This window comes from Choristoneura fumiferana, chromosome 24 (assembly GCF_025370935.1).
Source record: "Choristoneura fumiferana chromosome 24, NRCan_CFum_1, whole genome shotgun sequence".
Taxonomy (NCBI): Eukaryota; Metazoa; Arthropoda; class Insecta; order Lepidoptera; family Tortricidae; genus Choristoneura; species Choristoneura fumiferana.
This window is the reverse complement of record NC_133495.1, coordinates 586,887-606,626: the sequence shown is the minus strand read 5'-3', so window position 1 is coordinate 606,626 and position 19,740 is coordinate 586,887. Positions and strand designations below refer to the sequence as shown.

Genomic DNA, 19,740 nt, shown 5'->3' with positions numbered 1-19,740 from the left:
GCAATTGGGTGGGAGGGATTTGTCATTGCGACGTAAACGTAAACTTGACTGATTAATTTGACGTGAGCTTACGGACTAATACGGTTGCGAGTGCGATTCTTCATAATTTTTATGAAAAAATGGTACTTTCTTTATATTATAATAGCTTGTATGTAATCGAATTTCCCACGAGTGTTGTAACGTATTCCTATGTTCCAGGCTACTGAAGTAGAGGAAACTATCAAGCGGATTCAGGCCCATAAAGGCGTTATGGGAGTGATAATCGTGAATCACGAAGGTTTGGTCGATTTTCTCACGTTACTATAGTTACTTTCGATATTTAATGATTTTTTCGTTGCAATTTTCTCGAAAACCTCGATTTCTTACAATTACTAATCTGTAAACAACTTTGTATAATTTTCATATACACACAACATACTGGTAGTTATTATAATAAACCATTTACATACTGGTTTCAGGAATCCCTATCAAGAGCTCTCTGGATAATGCTACTTCGGTCTTGTACTCTGGTCTCATTGGGCAACTAACAGAAAAGGCAAAGAATGTGGTCAGGGAAATGGTAAGGAAAACATTCTTTTTTTTATCACATCCTGTTCCCATAAAACAGCCTGAAAATGTTTAATCATATCTTTACATTCAGCAAGGCATGTCTATAGTGAATAATGCATTTTGTAGTGTTGTGCTATACACTCCCCAAACAGACAAGATCATATTATAAAAAAAATGTTGCCTGCAACTCCACCTGTGAAGAATTTGTTTAAAATTCTCCCATGGGAATCCTCTCCTTACTTAAAAAACTATTTTCTTACCAAATTTCGTCATCAGTTCAGCAGTTACTTTTGCATTTATCTTCTTGTGGCCCAAGCAAAATTATTGTTTTATGACTCGGAGATCAATGTCACATTACATTACGTCCTATATATAGGACACTAGGCGGCAGGAGGTTATAAATAATATTGCAGGCAACAAATTTATAGACTCACAGAAAGGCACACTCAGCTATGATACATAACAATATGACCCAAACTGTGAATCCTGGTAAAAAATGCATGCCTATAAGAAAAATAAAAACGGGTTATTCCCACCTGTTACCACACTTACCACCAATTTGATATCAGTGGTAACTTAATTTTCAACAGTTTATTGTCAACATATTAAAAAAGGTTCTATTGTATTCAATATTTATGGAGTTATTTTATCTTATCGCAAATATTTTCCTATCTGTTACCACTAAAGTAATTGGTGGTAACTACTGGGTTTTTTTTTCCCAGTGGTAAAAGATGTTACCACTGATCAAAATAGGTGGGAATAACCCATAAAAATTTACTTCTTTTCCAGGACTCTTCAAATGACTTGACATTCCTGCGCGTGAGAAGTAAAAGACATGAGATATTGATTGCTCCGGACCGTGAATTCATACTCATTGTCATACAAAATACATCTGACTAATCAAATGCAAATTTCATCTACTATAGAAGCGCACTGCTCAGTGTGGAAACTAAATTTGTTAAATTATTACCTTTGGAAATCTGATTTCATAACAGAAATATCTAGTCGCACCAATTAAGTGTGTGCATCTGTTAAATCACTCTCAAGAATTTTCTGCACAGTAATCTAGAAGCTAACAACACTGACACACTTATCTGATGGGAATGTACCATTATTCAGATTGTCGCATTACTTTTGTAACTCGTGTAGTGGTATTGTTATGAAATGGTAATTTTTTAACCCTACACATTGGATGCTACCACATTATCATATCACACCATAAAATAAGTTTTCATCATTATCAATCAGACATAACTAATTGTCATGATAAAATTTATTGATAATGGGACTAGCAATATTGTATGCATATTAGTAGTTTGCTGCAGGTAGTGATATAATCATTTCCTTTTGCTCATGCCCTGCCTAAGTAAATAAGTTCATTACACATGGCTACAACCTGATAAATCTTCAGATAGTCATCACATATTTTGCATCACTTTTTCTGATGAAGTTCAGTAAAAAAAAATTCATTCAACATCCAGGTTTAAGGTTTTGTATTCTTCTAAATACTGCAGCTATTATGAGATAAACTTTGTGAAGAAAGAAATCAACGTTAACGTTTATCATAAGTGCAAAAGTAGGGATATTTTTTATTTATTAATTCATGTCTAACGGCTTTTACGTATAAGTGATGATTTCATATTACTTATTTAGAAAAAAAAAACACGAATAAAACATTTACTGCAGTAACCGTGTTTGATTTACTTAAAATTTTATTATATTATTTACTTGTTAGTGGGAGGATGAGTTCAAGCAGTGGCGTAGCTACCGGAGGGCTAGACGGGGCAGTGCCCAAACTCAGGGGGCTCGGACCCCTAAATTGAACTAGTAAAAATTTCTCCCACGTTCGGAATACGGAACAAATGATTTGAAATAGTTTAGTTTATTGTTTACCCCAGGGCTTTTGGTCACAACCTAGCTACGCCAGAATTCAAGAAAGGTAAGGGGTCATCCATAAAGTATGTCACACATTAATTATTTCATAGCAATACGTGTGACAAGGGGAGGGTTTTAAAAGGATCAAAAACTAGTGTGACGTACTTTATAGATGGCCCCTAAGAGCTCAAATTTTAAGAAAACAAAGCAGTTTCAAATAAGTACTTCATACGTTTTTATAGGTTAAATTTTGAGCTCTCGTAGATTAGAAATAAAATACATTTTGAAGTAATCACGTTTATTGTAGTAGTTGAAAATTTGAACGTCCATTTCTTACCTTACCGATTTTGTCACTAAGGGCGTTATCACACTTGTGACTTGCGGGCGAGTTGAAAGAGAGGCGAGCGCGTAACTTTTTCGTCGCGAGCGCGCTACGCTACGCTAGCATGGCGTCTCAGCTATAGACGCGGCGAACTCGCTGCGAAATCGTTACGCGCTCGTAGCGAACTTGCCTTTCATTCAACTCGCCCGCAAATCGCAAGTGTAACAAGGCCCTAACTTGGTTCAATGCTTGAAAAAACATTCTTAGCGTTGTCATCATCATCATTCCAGCCTATGTCCCACTGCTAGGAGCAGGCCGCCTCCCAGAATGAGAGGGCCATGCCATATTTTAAAGTTAATTCTAGGTCAGAAATAGTCTCCTACACTCCATCACTGCCAACGATCAATATACATACATACAAAGCAGATTATTCCTTTGTTGTAAACCCTGTAAAACCTCGTAACGCCCGGTTTAGAAAATGGGACAAAAGTGTGATCAATTGATCATAATGAAGCAAAGTAGTTGGTTTTAGTTAAACAACTTTATTGTATCAAATGTTTGTATTAATTTATAATATATCTTTAATAGCAAACATATTTGTAGTGGGCGTTACGAGGTTAAAAATGGCGAGCGCCGTAGGCTGTAAAAAATAATTATTACCTCAATTTTCAGGTCAATATAACTTGAAGATTTAATTTTATGCTAGATTTTCAATAATCATGCTCGTTGTTTTAGGTTTCTATTATGTATTTTTTGTTCAATTGCGAGGCATGTAACCTTTATAATACCGATATATACTTACATATTTTTTATTGCAACACTTTTTAGAAGTTTTTAATTTGTCAAACTATTGCAAATAACTTGATTTGTTGCATTACTTTTTTAGAGATAGAAAATTTTCAACTTTTTCATCAAGTACATTTGAGAAAATTTTCGTGTTTATTAATTTGCATTGACTTAAATTTATTTCAAAAGTTTGATCCACAGCGACAATTTGAACAGAATGTTCGAATCAATTATTTTTAAATTTGAATCTGTAGACTAGAACGTTTATATATGACGGACATTATTTTGTTTGTCTGAGCTACAATTAGTTATCGATTGGAAAAAATAACCATTTTGTCGCGGTGAACCTGACTTCTTCATCTGCGTCGAATCAGTCTTATTAAGACTTACGATATCTTTATTCTCAGTTGCCTTTTTACCTTTTTAAGAAATTGAATTCTTGCTTTCTTCAGAAAATAGGAAATCCAGCAAATTCCTGTTCCATTACATTGGTGAAAAGTCTTGGTTTTGGCTTATCTTAGCAAATACCATTATTCTGGTTTTTGGTTGTACGACGAATGTGCGCCGTAACAAAAATGCTTTTTTTACTTGAAATTTTTATTTCAATGAGGTAGGGGTAGATAGAGCAAATGTTATGTTTCCGTTGCATTGAACATTGACATTAATTTGTCATTTTAGAACTAATTTATATTGCTTCGGATAATTTCTCACTAAATAAGTATTGTGAACCAATTAAAAATCTTTGTATTTATGTTTTTAATGTTATTTATTTACTCATAGTCACACAAGAATTGTTGTATTACACATTTATTTAAATCTATCAATTGGTTCAACATGTTTTAATAATCCTACTTCACAGGTGAATCTCTTTTTATTTATTGCATGATACATTTCATTTTGCAGTCCAAACTAACCATAAAGTTCAAGTTTAGTAAATCTACGAGTGTTTTTGAGTTGACAGGCTACATCAAAACATGTTGAAATTATCAGTTTCTAAGCTTATTTTAAGAAACAATGACTTACTTATTACATATAAGTGATCCATATTTATAAATTTTTGTTCAGAAAGGCTACACGAAACATTTATATTTTAAAACTTTTATTAACCTATTTAGTGAAAATTATGGGCAACGGCTTTTAGTTACGGTAGCGGCATGCGTGGTAGTTCTTGTGCGCCATTCTCATATATTTTAATTTTAGAACAACATAAAATATTTTCATTTTCTTGAGAACATAATAAAAGTATTTTCCAGAATCTTCTGAACATTATTTAGGAAGTTTAAATAGTTTATCTCTGTCAGTTAGTCTTTTGCTGTTGCAATATTATATCGAACATAATTCTGTAAAAAAGAAATGTTTAGAGTTTGGTCTGTAAATAATTAAAGTTAAATATATGCATTACATAACGCTAATAAGAACTAATATTATTATGTACTTGTAATTTGAAGGTTACACACGGTTTTGAATGTTCCAATGTTTTACCATTGTTTTGTCTTGATTTTTTGCTTGTCATATTTTATTTGTGTTCAGGTGATATTTTAGATCCAGTTTTGCATACTCACCAATTACTGTGGACGCTTTTTAGAAGCTGGCCTGAAAATTATGTAAACAGCTTTATTAAGTTGTTAAATATAAAAGAGACTAGCCATCAAAACAAAATGTTAAGAAGCAATACCAGGGTGTCCACTACAAATCCTAAAAAAAAATCCCTGACTTTCTGACCACTTTTCTAAATTTCCCTAACCAATCATGTACATTTCAAAGCAGATGATATATTATGGTTTTTTTTTACTGCCCGAGATACTAAGCTAGACCCGATGATGGAAATTCACAGCACACCGAATGTGCTCACTTTTTCGGTGACTGATTTTATGATGCCACTCTTTAATACGTCGCCCAGAACTGGAACGACTGGTGCCAAAATATCTAGCGAAGTTTTGGGAAATCACAAGATTTTTCTCTGACTTTTGGGTTTCTAGCAAATCCTTGATTTTCCCTGACTTTCCAGAAAGTGAACACCCTGAATACAATAAATACGTGCTGATTAATAAGGCGTTTTTTAAATTTACAAGCAAAATAAAAAGAAATGTGTGGCAAGTGCGGGCAACATTTCCGAATATCACTTAATCATTAAAGAGCAGCTGAAATTAATTTTCAGGAAAACAAGACCGAATTAGGCTAGTAAGCTAAGAGTAAAATTAATTTATTTTTATTACCTACTGCAAACATTTTAAATTTTTGATTTTTACTAATTTTGAAGTGTGCATTCTAATGACTATAATAATGACCTGAATGGAATCTTCAGAACTACGTACAAGACGTACGTACGTATAGGAGTTTGTTTGGCTAAAATGATTGTATGGTATTTCCGTGTAAAAATAAACTTGTCACTACTTTGAATTTTCGTGAACCAAAGTACCCAAATGGGGTTTAATATTGTGATAAGGAACATCGTAGTGTTGTTACCGCACCGCCGCACTAGGAACACTACCAACATGATTACTTGGGCGGGCGCGCGTAGGGCGTGGTGCGCGCGTAGTGGCGCTGCTGCTGCTGCTGCGGGCGGCGCGTGCCCACGTCCCGCGACGACTTGAACTCGCGCTGGTCCTCCTTGTAGCCGTAGCCATCATCTTCGTAGTAGCGGTCGTGCTGCTGCTGCCCGCGATCGTAGTAGAAGTCGTCGGGCGCCGGACGCGGAGGCCCGCGAACCTATATGAAAGTATAATGTAAGAAATAAAACTGAATGAACACGCTTTGATGCTTAACTGCTCCACTATCAGACCATCAGATGACCCTTGTTCAAAATACACACTGAGACTATTCTACTGAGTCCAAACATGGATAGGTCACATTGTTCTGTCTTGGGACTTCTAAGTGTCTACTTTCCGACTTCATCATCATCAGATCAGCTCGATGGTACCATATTATTGTATTGTAATTGGTTCTATATAAAATTGCCAAGTTTCATATCAATATAACAATGTTCTAAAATACCATTAGTGCAAAATAATATTTAATTTTATATTTTATATATATATATATATATGTATGTTACAAGTGGAGCTAATATAAGCGTCTTAAAAAATAATTCAATACACGCTTTGTTGCATTTGTTTTAATTGCAAAAAGTAGCATACTAACTACATACCTACCACCTATGTATAACTACGTACCTAGAAATGACTGAAATTGGACTTACTAGATTTGAAAATACAAAGAACCCCCTGTTTCACCATCTATTGATTAAATTTATTTGACGGCTAAATGTGATGCCGTCTCTATTTGTTTCGTTTGAATAGGAGACGGCATTACATTTATCCATCAGTTAAAATTAATGAATGGGTGGTGAAACAGCCCCTGTATCTTGTAATTGTGTTTTGGCGCTTATGCTCGCTCTTTATCACACTTCGAGAAGTTGATCAAACTCTGGGTAGGAAGAGATAGTAGTCAGTAATTTTGATTTGCTTCATAATGCAGCGTTAAGAAAATTGTCTGACATGATATCTGCTTCTAAAATTTTTGGTTTAAAAGCCAAGATAAATAAAGCTGGTGTGTCAACAAACCGGTGGTTCAGGGGCACCGTAGGGATCATCGTATCCGTAGGAGGACTCCATGGCGGAGCGCGCGCGGTCCAGTATGCTGATGACTTTGGTCTTGTTGGGCATGGCGCGCGCGTGCGGCGGGGGCGGGGGCATGGCGTGCGGCGGGCGTGGCGCGTGCGGGGGCCGCGGCATGCGCGGCGGCCCGCCCACGTGCGGACCTGAATCACGAACATTACTAACAACCGGCCCCTGGTACGAGAACGAACGTTTCGTGACCGTGCATGCACTGTATAGGACGTCGGATTGCCTCCGGCCGGGGCTCGCGAGGAGCGGCGGCCTCGCCGGACCCGCATCTGGTGACAACCCGCACTGTTTTAGACCGTATCTACCCTGGGAGTCCATCCGACGCCCGTCTCTTTCCATATGGCTTAGTTTCTATCGTCATAAGTCTTCACTTTGAAAAGATATAGTGCTACAAATGTAATTTTACAAATAATTTCCACAGTGATATTTTCATTCAAAAATTTGGACTTCGAGTTATTATTAAGATTTGCACTTTATGAAGAATGTGAGGACTTATGATTTTAAGAGAAGTGCGTCAGTGACTGCCAGTGCTGCTGCAGTGACTTTTAAGGGGCAGAACGCGAAGCGTATGAAACAAGTATCCAGAAGCGAACTTCTACTAGATTATACTTAAAGTAAGACAATATATCAATCAGTTAGGTAGATGTGTCACACTATCAGTGTTACAGAATGTATGTTGTGGGATGTGGAAAACAGTACTTCAGAGCAGAATGCATGAAACACAAAATGTACAGCTACATGCAAAACATAATCAATGGCAAAATGTACAGTATATTGTACGCCATACATGTAGCTGTACATTTTGCATGCATTTTACTTTGAAATTAATAAACTAAGGAAGCAATTTATATACAAAATTATGGTGCAAATACCCTGCTTCACACAACCTTTGATTCATTATGTTGTTTGATCTGAATGCAAAATACTAGTGTTTCAAACACTACTATGGTCTGTCTATTTGTGAAACCTAGATACTAAAATGAGTCTGAAATGTCAAATGTAAAAATAATGTAGCCAGCATAAAACAAACAGTACTGCTCATGATTTCGGTTTCCGATATAATTATAAAAAATCGATAAAACATATATTTTATGATAACAAAAATAACATTAAAGCAATCAATATTCTACTACATTTTGAAAACGTAAATGCACAAAAGTGCAAAAACGTAAAAACAATAGTGATCAAATCAATAAAAAATACAATGTTCCATCACTTAGTGCCAACGTAAAAAATCACAACAAAGAGGGGCTACCACAAAACTGGAAAAACGAAGTTCGTTTTGCACCGTCCCTTTCACTGGCATATTAAATGAGATAAGCATCAGTGGGGCGTCAACATACAAGTTATATTGATGAAATGAGTCGCACTAAGCAAAAACTAGTGTGCTTGCTAATTCAATTTATTCAAATGCTGTGCTAATTGAAGCTTGTCGCTTTATAAATGTGACAGAAAATTGAATGGTTGAAACACTGGTAAAACTACCCATTTGGGGCAATCCATAAAGTATGTGACACCAATTTTGACCAGTTATAACCCCACCCCCCTCCTCCCTCCTTGTCACTCCTATTGCTATAAAAATGGACATTATATTGTACCTGTGTCACAAAGCACCTAACCCCCCTAATTGTGTGACATTTATGGATCACCCCTTTACAAAACAGCATGCCTATTTCAATCTGCAAATCAGTTATCTAAGGATATAAAACAAACCTCGTTCATTCATATCCCTCATTGGCCCCTGGCGCATGACATCTCCAACATCCGGCAGCAGGTATTTCTTGACTTCAGCAAGTGCATAGGCAATCCTAGCATGAGCCTCAGCAGGAGGTGCCAGTGCTGAGATCTCCACATGCAACTCATCAGTCAGGTGCGCATACTTAGGGTCTAATGAGTTTCTTAGTTCTTCTTCTTTTTGCCTGAAATGGAGAGATGTTTTAGACAGTGTTGAGACTAATAACGAGCAAACCTGAGACCAAGCTTGAGGTCTCAGGTTTGATCCCCGGCCGGGGCAGATATTTGTATGAATAATACAAATGTTTGTTCTCGGGTCTTGGATGTTTAATATGTATTTATCTATATAAGTATGTCTATCCATTGCCTAGTACCCATAGTACAAGCTTTGCTTAGTTTGGGACTAGGTCAAAATTGGTGTCAAGTGTCCCATAATATTTATTTATTTAATTTATTTAGTAGTAAAGTCTGTTTGCAGAGTTTATTAAATTTGGGGTTCTTATAAGGAGTTCATTATAAAAGAGGCCTGCTAATTATTTTTACAGATGATAAACCAGATTAAAGTGAAAACAACATTTTTGTTTATACTCTATTATTACTATTGAATAGCCTGTTGTGTTCCATAGCTCTATCATGTCTTTTATCTTAATCTTATGTGAAAAAAAAGTTTGTTTTTAAGTTCACACAAACAATTAAAACCTAAAACGCACTTTTACAATCCCTTGAAACTTAAAATTCAGACTTTTAGATAAGACAGTTATCCTCCTCACGCTCAAGTCAAATTTTTCGATTTATGAACATCAAACGTTATGTCATTTATGATAGTTTGATGTTTAAATTACAATAAGTACTTTATAAAGGACTGGGCGTTAGGTTATTAAAACAAGATGTTTCCATATAAATTGCCAGGGCATCAAAACCTATATGGGATACCTCCTGTTGTCCTAGAGTGTTGAATTTGGTATAACAGAAGCGCTTACAACACTGCAGATTTTGCTTAGGAGTAGGGCTCTGCCAATATTGAATTTTCTTAGATGGCTAAAATTTCTATAGAACCCTCAGGCATGACGATTTTTATATTATTAGTCTTACTCTGTGATTGCAATATTACCTGTCCCTCATGGACCCACGTCCCAGCACTGCCATCTTGCACATGGTTTCCTCTTGCAGCTGCTTCATGGTGTTTCCCTTGGGTCCCAGCAGTTTGCCCACGAAGTTAAACTGAGGAACAGAACTTAAGTTAAGTACTTTACTGGTGGTGGAAATAATATAGAAAATCTGATAATGTTGCACAATAAAAATTATATAGCTCATACTGTTCTTTTAAAAGAATACAAACCTTAGGGTGTTCTTTGAGTGGTACCAGCACCTTAACGGTGACTTTGACTGGCTTCTCATGGTACACATCAACATATTTGAAATCTCGTGGCGGTATCCGACCCGAGGCTTGCACCTTGGTAACCTCTGAGAACAAACAATAGATAAGAAATTACAAAACATAGGATTGAAGGATATGATATGGCTCGTCATCACATAGGATAGTGGAATAGTGAATTAGCATGTTAAAAACTCTCATACTAAGACAAAAAAAAATTAAATTAATGCTGACAGGAGAACACCAGTGTGTATGAAATATTTACCTTGATCAATGAGCTTAGTGGCATAAGGGAACTTGGCAGTATTGAGCTTAATTTTTTCACTCAACAGTTCCCTCATGTATTCACCGGCTTTGTCATTTATTTTTGCTCCATCGTCGCCATCTTGGTCGTGACGATCGGCGTCTCCACCTTGCATGTCTTGGTTGGAATTACGTTTGAAATCACTGCTATTATATCCGTTTTTGCTGTCAAACTTTTCGGTCATTATAATATAACACCAATTAAAAATGTAAATCAATCAATTTAGTATACAATTTCATTCACGACGATTCTATAATAATCGTATGTCAATCAAAAAATGCGTCTCTCGGTCTCTCGCGTTCCGGTCGCGCGCGCGTCGTATTAAATTAGTGTTGCCATTTACCAATTTTGCCATGCCAAATCCCACCCAACCCAACCAAGCAAAGAAAAAGCAAGACTGCTCAATATACGTGGTTTTTTTCTACTAATCTATTTTTGCCACCATCAAGTAATCTTATTTCACCCAATTTTACGTTTAAAAGAATTGAATTTTGTTCTAATAAGTATAAGATGTGGACGACTTTATTTAAATTCAATATAAACAGAAATGTAACAAATGTTTTCTATTACCTATTATTTGTTAGTACTGGCTACGCGCCTCTACATAATATTGTCTATGTCTTTTATACCTTTGTTAATGTGTCGCTTTCCTTGTCAATATCATATTTAAATATAAAACCGTTGCCATACAAAATCATCTGCTTTTACGTGTAATCACCGATCGAAATACCCTAACAATTGGTAGCAGAGCGTGGTTATCGTGGTTACAACGTGTTTGTGGTGATTACGTTTTCACACGGGGAAAATGTGAAGATCGTTATATAATAAAACAAAAATGTCTTCACAATACCGTATTGAAGCACTGTCAAAGAAAAATTATGACACATGGTGCCTTCATGCCAAGCCGTATTAATAAAAACGACTTGTGGGAATATGTGAGCGGCGAAATAACATTGTCGGACAAATCGAAAGAAGAAGAAAATAAACAATCGCGAAAAAGACTTACAAGCCCGAGCGGAACTACTTTTGCTGATTTCCCCATCCGAACTGAAACAGATAAAAGGATGCACTTCTTCGAAAGAGGTATGGGATAAATAAAATCTATTTATAAAAGTACCGGCCCTGCTCGAAAAGCAACATTGCTTAAACAATTAGTCCTAAAAGAATGAATCCGACTGAAGATGTTAGAGATCATTTAAATAACTTTATGGACGTTGTGGATAAACTGGAGGAAATGGATGTAGACATAAATGCAGAACTATTAAGCATTATGATGCTATACAGCCTGCCTTCAAGCTATGAAAATTTTAGAATAGCTATTGAGTCACGAGATAAGTTACCAAATCCACACGACCTAAAAATTAAAATTATTGAAGAGAGCGAAGCGCGAAACCAATGCACGAGTACTGAGGCAACTGAAGCATTATATGCCAAGAACAAAAACAAAAACTCGTACCAAAAATCATTTTGCAAAAACTGCAACAAGAAGGGCACTCAACTGAAGCCTGCTGGTGTAAGAAAAACTACTCGAAGAAGGAAAAAGAAAATAAATTTCCAAAACGCGAACAGAATTTTAACATCTGTCTGGCATCAGCAAATGAAGATGACAATAATATGTGGTGTCTGGATAGTGGCTGTACATCACACATGAGTGGTCAGAAAAATTTATTCGAAAATTTAAGCCCTGAAACAAACACTTTGAGATTAGCTTCGAAAAACACTTCAACAGAATTCAAGGAAAAGGAAAGATAAAGATTTCATCAAATAACGAAACCTTTAATCTAAATGAAACCTTATACGTTCCTGATATATCAACAAAATCTGGTATCCGTTGGGAAGATCACAGATAATGGATATAAAGTTGTGTTCGAAAGCAAATAGCATCAATAATCGAGGACAATGATGTGATTTTACAAGCGCAGAGAAACAAAAACGGCTTGTACTATTTCGATTTTGATCAAAAGGAGCCAAGAGCAAATTTGGCATCTGAAAATGAAGCAATGATATGGCATAAGAAGCTAGGCCACATCAACGAAAAAGATTTAAGAATGATGGCCAATAAAGGATTAATGCGTGGATTGGAACTAAAAGAAGTTAAATTCCAAACATGTGAAACCTGCATAAAAGGTAAATTATCAGCTTTGCCATTTACTAGTCATGACATCACATCATCCGAACTATTAGAAATCATACACACTGATGTATGTGGGCCATTCGAAAACGAATCAATCGCTGGATCAAGATATTATGTATCATTTATTGATGATTACTCAAGATATTGTTGCATATATTTCATAAAGAACAAAAGCGAAGTCATTGAAAAATTCAAAGAATATAAAAACAGAGTGGAAATGTTCACGAAGAAGAAAATTCAAAATTTACAGTCAGATAATGGCGGTGAATATAAGAATAAAGAATTTGATGACTTGCTGAAACAATATGGCATTAAAAGGAGACTGACAGTACCTTACACCCCCCAACAAAACGGTGTAAGCGAGAGAAAAAATAGATCCTTGTTAGATAAAGCCAGATGCTTGATGATTGATTCTAACGTCCCTGCATGCCTATGGGCAGAAGCAATTAATACAGCGAACTATCTAATAAATAGAAGCCCGGCAAAAGCTCTTAATGGAAGCACTCCATATGAAAAATGGGTGAACAAAACACCATCTGGAAATCATTTACACATTTTCGGAAGCAAAGCATTTGCATTAAATAAAAGGCGCAAAGGAAAATTCTCACCTAAAGCTACAGAAGGAGTATTCGTGGGATACGCAAAAAATGCAAAAGGTTTTAGAATTTACGTACCAGACAAAAATGAGGTCGTAATAGGCAGAGATGTCAAATTTATTGAGAAAATGTACTATCCAGAAAATAAAGCTGCGAAATATGACGATTTTGAAGATAAACCTGAAACAGAAAAAGAAAATATTATAGAAATGAGAATAAACAACAAACATAACTTACCTTTACAAACTCCAGCTCGTCATACCGTACCATTGAATGAATGTCCTCCTGTAACAAGCTCTTCATCCCCACCTGTCGATAACCTAGAAGAAGAAATTATAAATGATAATATCTCGTCAGCTGAGGATGAGTGGCCGAGAGTGAAGAAAGTCAAAGTCCACCTACAATACCAAGTTCAAGTAGACAAAGACCTCAAAGAGTCAAAAATAAGCCAGTTTGGACTAGAGACTACTGTTTACACGACGACAAGGAGGAGAGTATGATTGTATCAGAAAACAATTACTCAAATTTATCAGAAGAAATAAACAATGGAGAAGACTGGCATGACGCTATAAAAGCTGAAATGAAAGCGCATATCAAAAACGAAACATGGAGAATTGTTAAGAGAGAAGGTAATGCAAAACCAATAGATTGCAAATTAATTTTAAAAAAAGAAGATTGGTTTAAACAATGAAGAAATAAAGAAAGCAAGACTTGTTGCCCGAGGGTTTTCACAAAGGCCCGGCATTGATTACAACGAGACTTTTGCACCCGTTGCAAAACTTAGCTCCATCAGAACTGTCGTTGGTTTAGCAGTTGAACAGAACCTACAATTAAAACAAATGGATGTCACAACAGCCTACTTAAATGGAGATATTGATGAACATATAATTATGACACTACCTGAAAATGTAGAAGAATATGTGACAGAAATTTTAATTGAGGAAAGCCAACAAGACGACTTGACTGTCTATAATAAAGCAAAACAAATGCTAGAAGACTACAAAAATATAAAAGGCGAAAAAGTCTGTAAACTACAACGATCACTTTATGGCTTAAAACAATCAGGCAGACAGTGGTATTTAAAACTTGACTCAGAATTGAGAAATCTCGATTTTAAACCATCAAAGGCTGATCCATGTGTGTACATACTGGAGAAAGGAGGAGCAAAGATCATAATATCTATATGGGTCGATGATCTACTGATAGCATATTCTTGTCCAAAGAAAATGAAACAAATACAAGACTTGCTAATGACAAAATTTCATTTAAAAGATTTTGGAAGACCTGAAAGAATGCTTGGAATAGACTTCACATACACTAAGGACACAATAAACTAAGTCAAGAAAAATATGTGGAGGATTCATTAATTAAGTTTAAAATGGAGGGATGTAAGCCTACGACTGCACCCATCGAGCCCGGACTCCACCTACAAATGAATGAAAAGGGTAAAGTGGAGGGACTGCCATATAAAAACTTAATTGGATCGCTTATGTATTTGGCCGTCGCTACAAGGCCTGACATCATGTTCGCAGTGAGCTATTTATCGCAGTTCAATGACTGTTACAGCGACGAACATTTTAAATGCGCAAAACGTGTATTAAGATACCTGAAGGGTACTAAGTCCACAGGATTAATTTTTAAAAGGACGAACGAACCATTACACGGAATGGTAGATGCAGATTGGGGCGCATGCAAGCTTGATCGAAAATCCTTCTCAGGATACTGTTTTATTTTTGGAGGAGCCTGCATAAGCTGGACATCTAGGAAACAAAGGAATGTGGCACTTTCCACAGCTGAAGCGGAGTATACTGCTATTACAGAAGCAGCAAAGGAAGCCCTACATCTTTTACCATTATTTAACGATCTTGGAATAAAGATTGAAAAGGTCCTGATTAAAAACGATAATCAAGCAGCAATAAAACTCAGTCACAACCCCATGGTCACATCTAAATCAAAACACATTGACATGAAAATACATTTCATCAGAGATTGTGTTAAAGATGGAAAAATATGCCTTAGCCATTTGGGCACAGAAGACATGGTAGCCGACCTTCTAACAAAGGGACTATCTGGACCAAGGCTGGCTCAGCTGAAAAAGCAATTGGGCTTGCTGCCTTAAGAGTCGCGAGGAGGAGTGTTAGTACTGGCTACGCGCCTCTACATAATATTGTCTATGTCTTTTATACCTTTGTTAATGTGTCGCTTTCCTTGTCAATATCATATTTAAAATATAAAACCGTTGCCATACAAAATCATCTGCTTTTACGTGTAATCACCGATCGAAATACCCTAACAATACCACACCGGTTGACGCAAAGAACGCAACTTTCTTGTAAAAGCAGTTTTTTTAAGAATTGTACTTCAAAATGTAATATAATAAGTATAGCAGTGGTCATGAAATATAATTTTAAGTAAATTAAACAGTTGTTGATAGGATTGTCAAGCTTGACATTCAATGAAAATTCACTGCGGATGTGTACTTTAAGCACATGTCTGGAAGGTACGTACGTTTCAACAAAGTTACGCATGAGCCACGTCACTGCATTTACGGTGCGTTAGTGTATTTTAAACAGTGGTGTGGTCAAACCTCAACCAATCCTTATACTACCGTCATATTAATTACATATCTATACAATCGGTGGAAACGCACAACGTTAAGGCCGAGCTAAGTCAGAGCCATACTACGGAATACTTGCTAGAAGCAATTATCACAGTAGAGATTGGCCTTCCTCGGACCAAACGTTGTTATCTAGTTCTCAACTCTCCTGCCAGTAGTTATAGTTGCCAGTTGGGGGAGGTACAGGCATGGGGTCCATTAGGGGCGGTACCGCTCCTGATCCATATGGCGACCCCTGTGGGGATCCATAACGAGGTCTGAACCACGGTCTACTCGTGTACTGGTACTGGTTATTCGCGTAAGCTGCCATATTCTGTCCTGTAGCGTTTGGGTAAGGATTTTGAGGGGTCTGAGTAGGAGGGAAGCCACGTTAGGCATGTTTGGCAGATTGGCTGCAGGGTATGATTGATTGGTGCTGGTGTTGTTGAAGGTGAATAATTTGTTTGGGCAGCTTGGGGCGTCGTCGCTGCGCGTAGGTTTGCGCGGTGGATTGTGGGTTAGAACCATTTGCAGGCTGTAAGTAGCTGGGGGCTGCGAAGTGGTCGTCTGGTTCACGTTGTAAGTAGGGGTTTGTGGGTTACTGCCGTTTGTGGTGTAACTTTGCTGTGTCTGTTGATTCGCTGCCGTGAACGTCACGGTTTGCGTCCCCGTGCCGTCGGTTGAAAAGCTCTGATTCTGAACTGTCGCGCCAGTTAATGTGTAACTGTCTTGTGATGATGACGTTATGTAATTCGTCTGGTTGGTAGTTCCGTTGCCTTCGTTTTCAGCGGGGGCTGTTGATTGGCCATTCCCGTGTTCGCTGGAGGATTCGCGCTCTGATGGTCGGAACTGTATATTGCACTGGGTTATTAGTCGGTACGTTATGGCACCTGAATTCGTTTGCATCATGTACTGAGCCGGCATTCCGGCGTACTGCGAAGTGGGGGTTAGGTAGGTGAGTTTTGGGGCATTATTTGGTGCACGGGTGGTTGGGTTTGTTGTTGGTTATTGGTGAAGCCGGGGGAGGCGCTTGGACCAGCGGAATTGTCCCGGAGACATTTGTTAACTGCTGACTAGCTAGAGCTGCGTTCAACTGTTGTGCTGACAGCTGTGTGTTCAAATTGATCCCTGCCGGCATGTAATGGGAGTTCTGGGGTAGATTCATCTGCATCAGCGGCATGTTGTATTGGACGCCATTTGGCATGGTCAGCTGGTTTGGTTGCATAACGGTCACGTTTTGTCCAGATTGCAGCACTTGCTGCCCTATGAATCCTGGAGGTAGACCACTTTGCACTAAGTTTTGCTGGTTCGCGGGTATCATGTACACTTGGCTGTTAGGCTGGCCTATCATGGTGGGCATTTGGCTGATGTTCAGGGGATTCTGTAGCACAGTCATGCCGGGTGGAACCGTTATCATTTGGACGTTCTGCGTCGCGCTTTGTATCTTGTTGCCTGTTAAGTCTTGCTTGTCTTTACTCTGGATCTGTATGGCATTTCTGTCTATCTGTCGTATGAACATGCCGGTGCCGTCTTGCGTCACTCCGGATCCCGATACGCTGGAAAGAGAAGAGTTAAATTAAAGTGCGATACCGAAGAGAAGAGAATGACATGGTTTTTATTATGTTAGTCTGAAAAGCACAAAACCCTTTGATGAAACTTGCAACAATAGCAACTGAGCTCCAAACAAAAAGGACCCAAAACGTTGGAAATTAAAAAGTACCTATAGTCTACAAAAAGTTTTAAGTTTTAAAATAATATATATTGTTCCAATTAGTTTGTCAACTCGTGTGGCTGCTGCAATGTACGTCGAAGTTATTAAGTTCTGGAAATGGTACCAGTTATGAATAGAAATCGCGAACACAAATTTCCTAAAGATGAATTAGGGTTGATCAACTTTTTCCTGTCACTCTTTGCTATAGTTACAGTCTTCTGAGTCACTCTTTAAAACTAAATTTCGAGTATTAAAATTTGCCAAACATGCATTTTTGTGTTAGTTTTAAGTCTCTTCTGTAATTGAACATCTAGAAAAAGCATGTTATAGTGACATATATATAATGAGACACAACATTTCTTCTATTAAACTGTACTACTTTTGTCCCCTTGCAGGCGGGACAAAATACCAGCTAGAAATAGTTGAAGCACCCATTTAAGGAATATTTTGAAAGCAATAACTGCAGACAGGGCCGGATTTAGGGGAGGGAAAACGGGACAACAGCCCCGGGGCCTCCACAAAAGAGGGGCCCCCACAATAGAGACATCGGTAAAATATCAAAATCTCAAATGGCCCTCATTTTATTTCCTCCAAACCTCTAAATCCGGCCCTGCCTGCAGAGAATAAGCTTAATTATAAAAAAGAAAATGCAATGAAGTATCTAAGTATTAATAACCAAACAAACGGTTGGCTTTCTGTTTGAGCTCTCCTTGACAAAGGACCACAGATTGGGTTGAAACATGTAGGTATCATACCTTGGCTATTAACACAAGAGTAACCCGTGTATTTTGTTTTGATAATTATGCCTGTCTCAAGGTAGTTTTGATTAAAAGATAATTTCCTTACTTCGTCTGTTGCCCCGAAGACACGTGTATTATAGTTCCGTGGGCTGGATTGATTTTCATCCCCATGCTAACCACAGTGTTGTCTCTAGCTACAAAAAGAACAAGCTGTTTTAACCTTAAAATCAATACGCCATGTTTCATTACGCAAAATGCCGCTACGCTATCCACAGGTGTTCTCTTGGGCTGCGGTTAGTTAAAAACAATAAATTAGATAGAAAAAATCAGCTGACGCCAAAAATTAGCTGATGCTCCTTCCGCAAATCTGTGGACAAATATATTATTGAACTTCCCGTCCGCCATCTATTTGCTGTAAAATCTTATCTAAAAACTAACGCATGCTTTTGTTGCATCCACTTTTTTGATCGACCATAATACCACCAGCACCAATATCTGACAGAGCTAGAGCAGAGAGACTAATAAGCCGGGTAGGACGTGTCAGGTATATTCGTAAGCTCCGCTATGGCAGATATTAATGCGGATGACTGTACTCTTCGCTTTGCTCATTCACGCATTTTACGCTTGGCACAACTGTGTATTGATGTTAAATCCAGCAGACTGAAACAGCAAGGTTACTACGAAATTCGAAAATCGAAGTATCGTACCGTCCCGCCAACAGTTATATTATTTAACACGAGAGGGAGAGAGACGGTACGATACGAACTTCGGTTTTCGAATTTCGTAGTAGCCCTTCAGATTTCTGCTCAACGCGTCGCAATCGCATTCACAATCTCTTTCTGCAGCCTTTTTTAACGTTTTGACGATCAGAAATAGAGATAATAGTGAGACAGCTCAGATGACTACCTGAAAAAGTATTGTATCCTATACTAGAATTAATAACAATTTGATCACGAATGACAAAAGGGTATAAAGTTACTAATGTTATTTTTTAAAAGTACAGTACTTCCTTGTGAGTGATTGATACCAACATTTCTAATTTATTGAATTTAGGCGTTATTTTGCGGAGGTCCAACTAAAAGAATTTCCTTGCTCACCCGCGACCTTACGATAGCTAAGCTTATGTAAAATATGCGTGTTCATGCAGTTCCTCCACCTCCACACTGTAAGAACACACACAAATCACACAAACCCATCTATCACCACCACCACCACACTACACTGACGCGTTTCGAACTCAACCAGAGCTCATCTTCAGAGTGACAAAACCGTACACCATGCCAGTTGTTAGACCGTTGTTACAGTTGTGAGTCTAACAACTGGTAGCATGGTGTACGGTTGTGTCACTCTGAAGATGTGATAGATGGGTTTGTGTGATTTGTGTGTGTTCTT

At 37.6% G+C, this 19,740-nt stretch overlaps 2 protein-coding genes and 1 pseudogene across 5 annotated transcripts; 1 reads left to right on the top strand and 2 right to left on the bottom strand.

Moving 5' to 3' along the window:
* The first annotated feature begins 29 nt into the window (after window positions 1–29).
* Window positions 30–2,192, top strand: LOC141441866 (dynein light chain roadblock-type 2-like). The gene is made up of 4 exons (XM_074106764.1): window positions 30–122; window positions 199–277; window positions 459–559; window positions 1,339–2,192. Exons 1-4 carry the CDS (start codon window positions 120–122, stop codon window positions 1,447–1,449), a joined length of 294 nt encoding a protein of 97 aa, XP_073962865.1. The 5' UTR covers window positions 30–119; the 3' UTR covers window positions 1,450–2,192.
* Window positions 2,193–2,705: 513 nt separating this feature from the next.
* Window positions 2,706–10,876, bottom strand: LOC141441859 (glycine-rich protein GRP33-like). Of its 4 annotated transcripts, none has more exons than XM_074106747.1 (7): window positions 10,533–10,876; window positions 10,232–10,356; window positions 10,004–10,113; window positions 8,872–9,077; window positions 7,096–7,427; window positions 6,036–6,241; window positions 2,706–5,125 (listed from the first exon to the last, which is right to left on the bottom strand). In XM_074106747.1, the coding sequence occupies exons 1-7, from the start codon at window positions 10,753–10,755 to the stop codon at window positions 5,098–5,100; spliced, it is 1,230 nt and encodes a 409-aa protein (XP_073962848.1). In that variant the 5' UTR covers window positions 10,756–10,876; the 3' UTR covers window positions 2,706–5,097. The 4 variants fall into 4 exon arrangements, with proteins under 4 accessions (XP_073962848.1, XP_073962849.1, XP_073962850.1 ...); XM_074106748.1 differs by having other exon boundaries at window positions 6,028–6,241; window positions 10,533–10,874; XM_074106749.1 differs by having other exon boundaries at window positions 7,096–7,292; window positions 10,533–10,873.
* Window positions 10,877–14,638: 3,762 nt separating this feature from the next.
* Window positions 14,639–19,379, bottom strand: LOC141441858 (uncharacterized; annotated as a pseudogene).
* Between the last annotated feature and the right edge of the window lie 361 nt (window positions 19,380–19,740).

What these genes read in the sequence shown, in the direction of transcription:
- LOC141441859 (XM_074106747.1), bottom strand. Translation starts at nt 10,755, where the DNA reads ATGACCGAAAAGTTTGACAGCAAAAACGGATATAATAGCAGTGATTTC. An exon ending in CGTGGGTCCATGAGGGACAG is followed by an intron (nt 9,078 to 10,003) that starts GTAATATTGCAA and finishes TCTCCATTTCAG; the next exon opens with GCAAAAAGAAGAAGAACTAA. An exon ending in CCCTACGCGCGCCCGCCCAA is followed by an intron (nt 5,126 to 6,035) that starts GTAATCATGTTG and finishes CATAATTTTCAG; the next exon opens with GCCAGCTTCTAAAAAGCGTC.
- LOC141441866 (XM_074106764.1), top strand. An exon ending in GATAATCGTGAATCACGAAG is followed by an intron (nt 278 to 458) that starts GTTTGGTCGATT and finishes TACTGGTTTCAG; the next exon opens with GAATCCCTATCAAGAGCTCT. An exon ending in AGAATGTGGTCAGGGAAATG is followed by an intron (nt 560 to 1,338) that starts GTAAGGAAAACA and finishes CTTCTTTTCCAG; the next exon opens with GACTCTTCAAATGACTTGAC.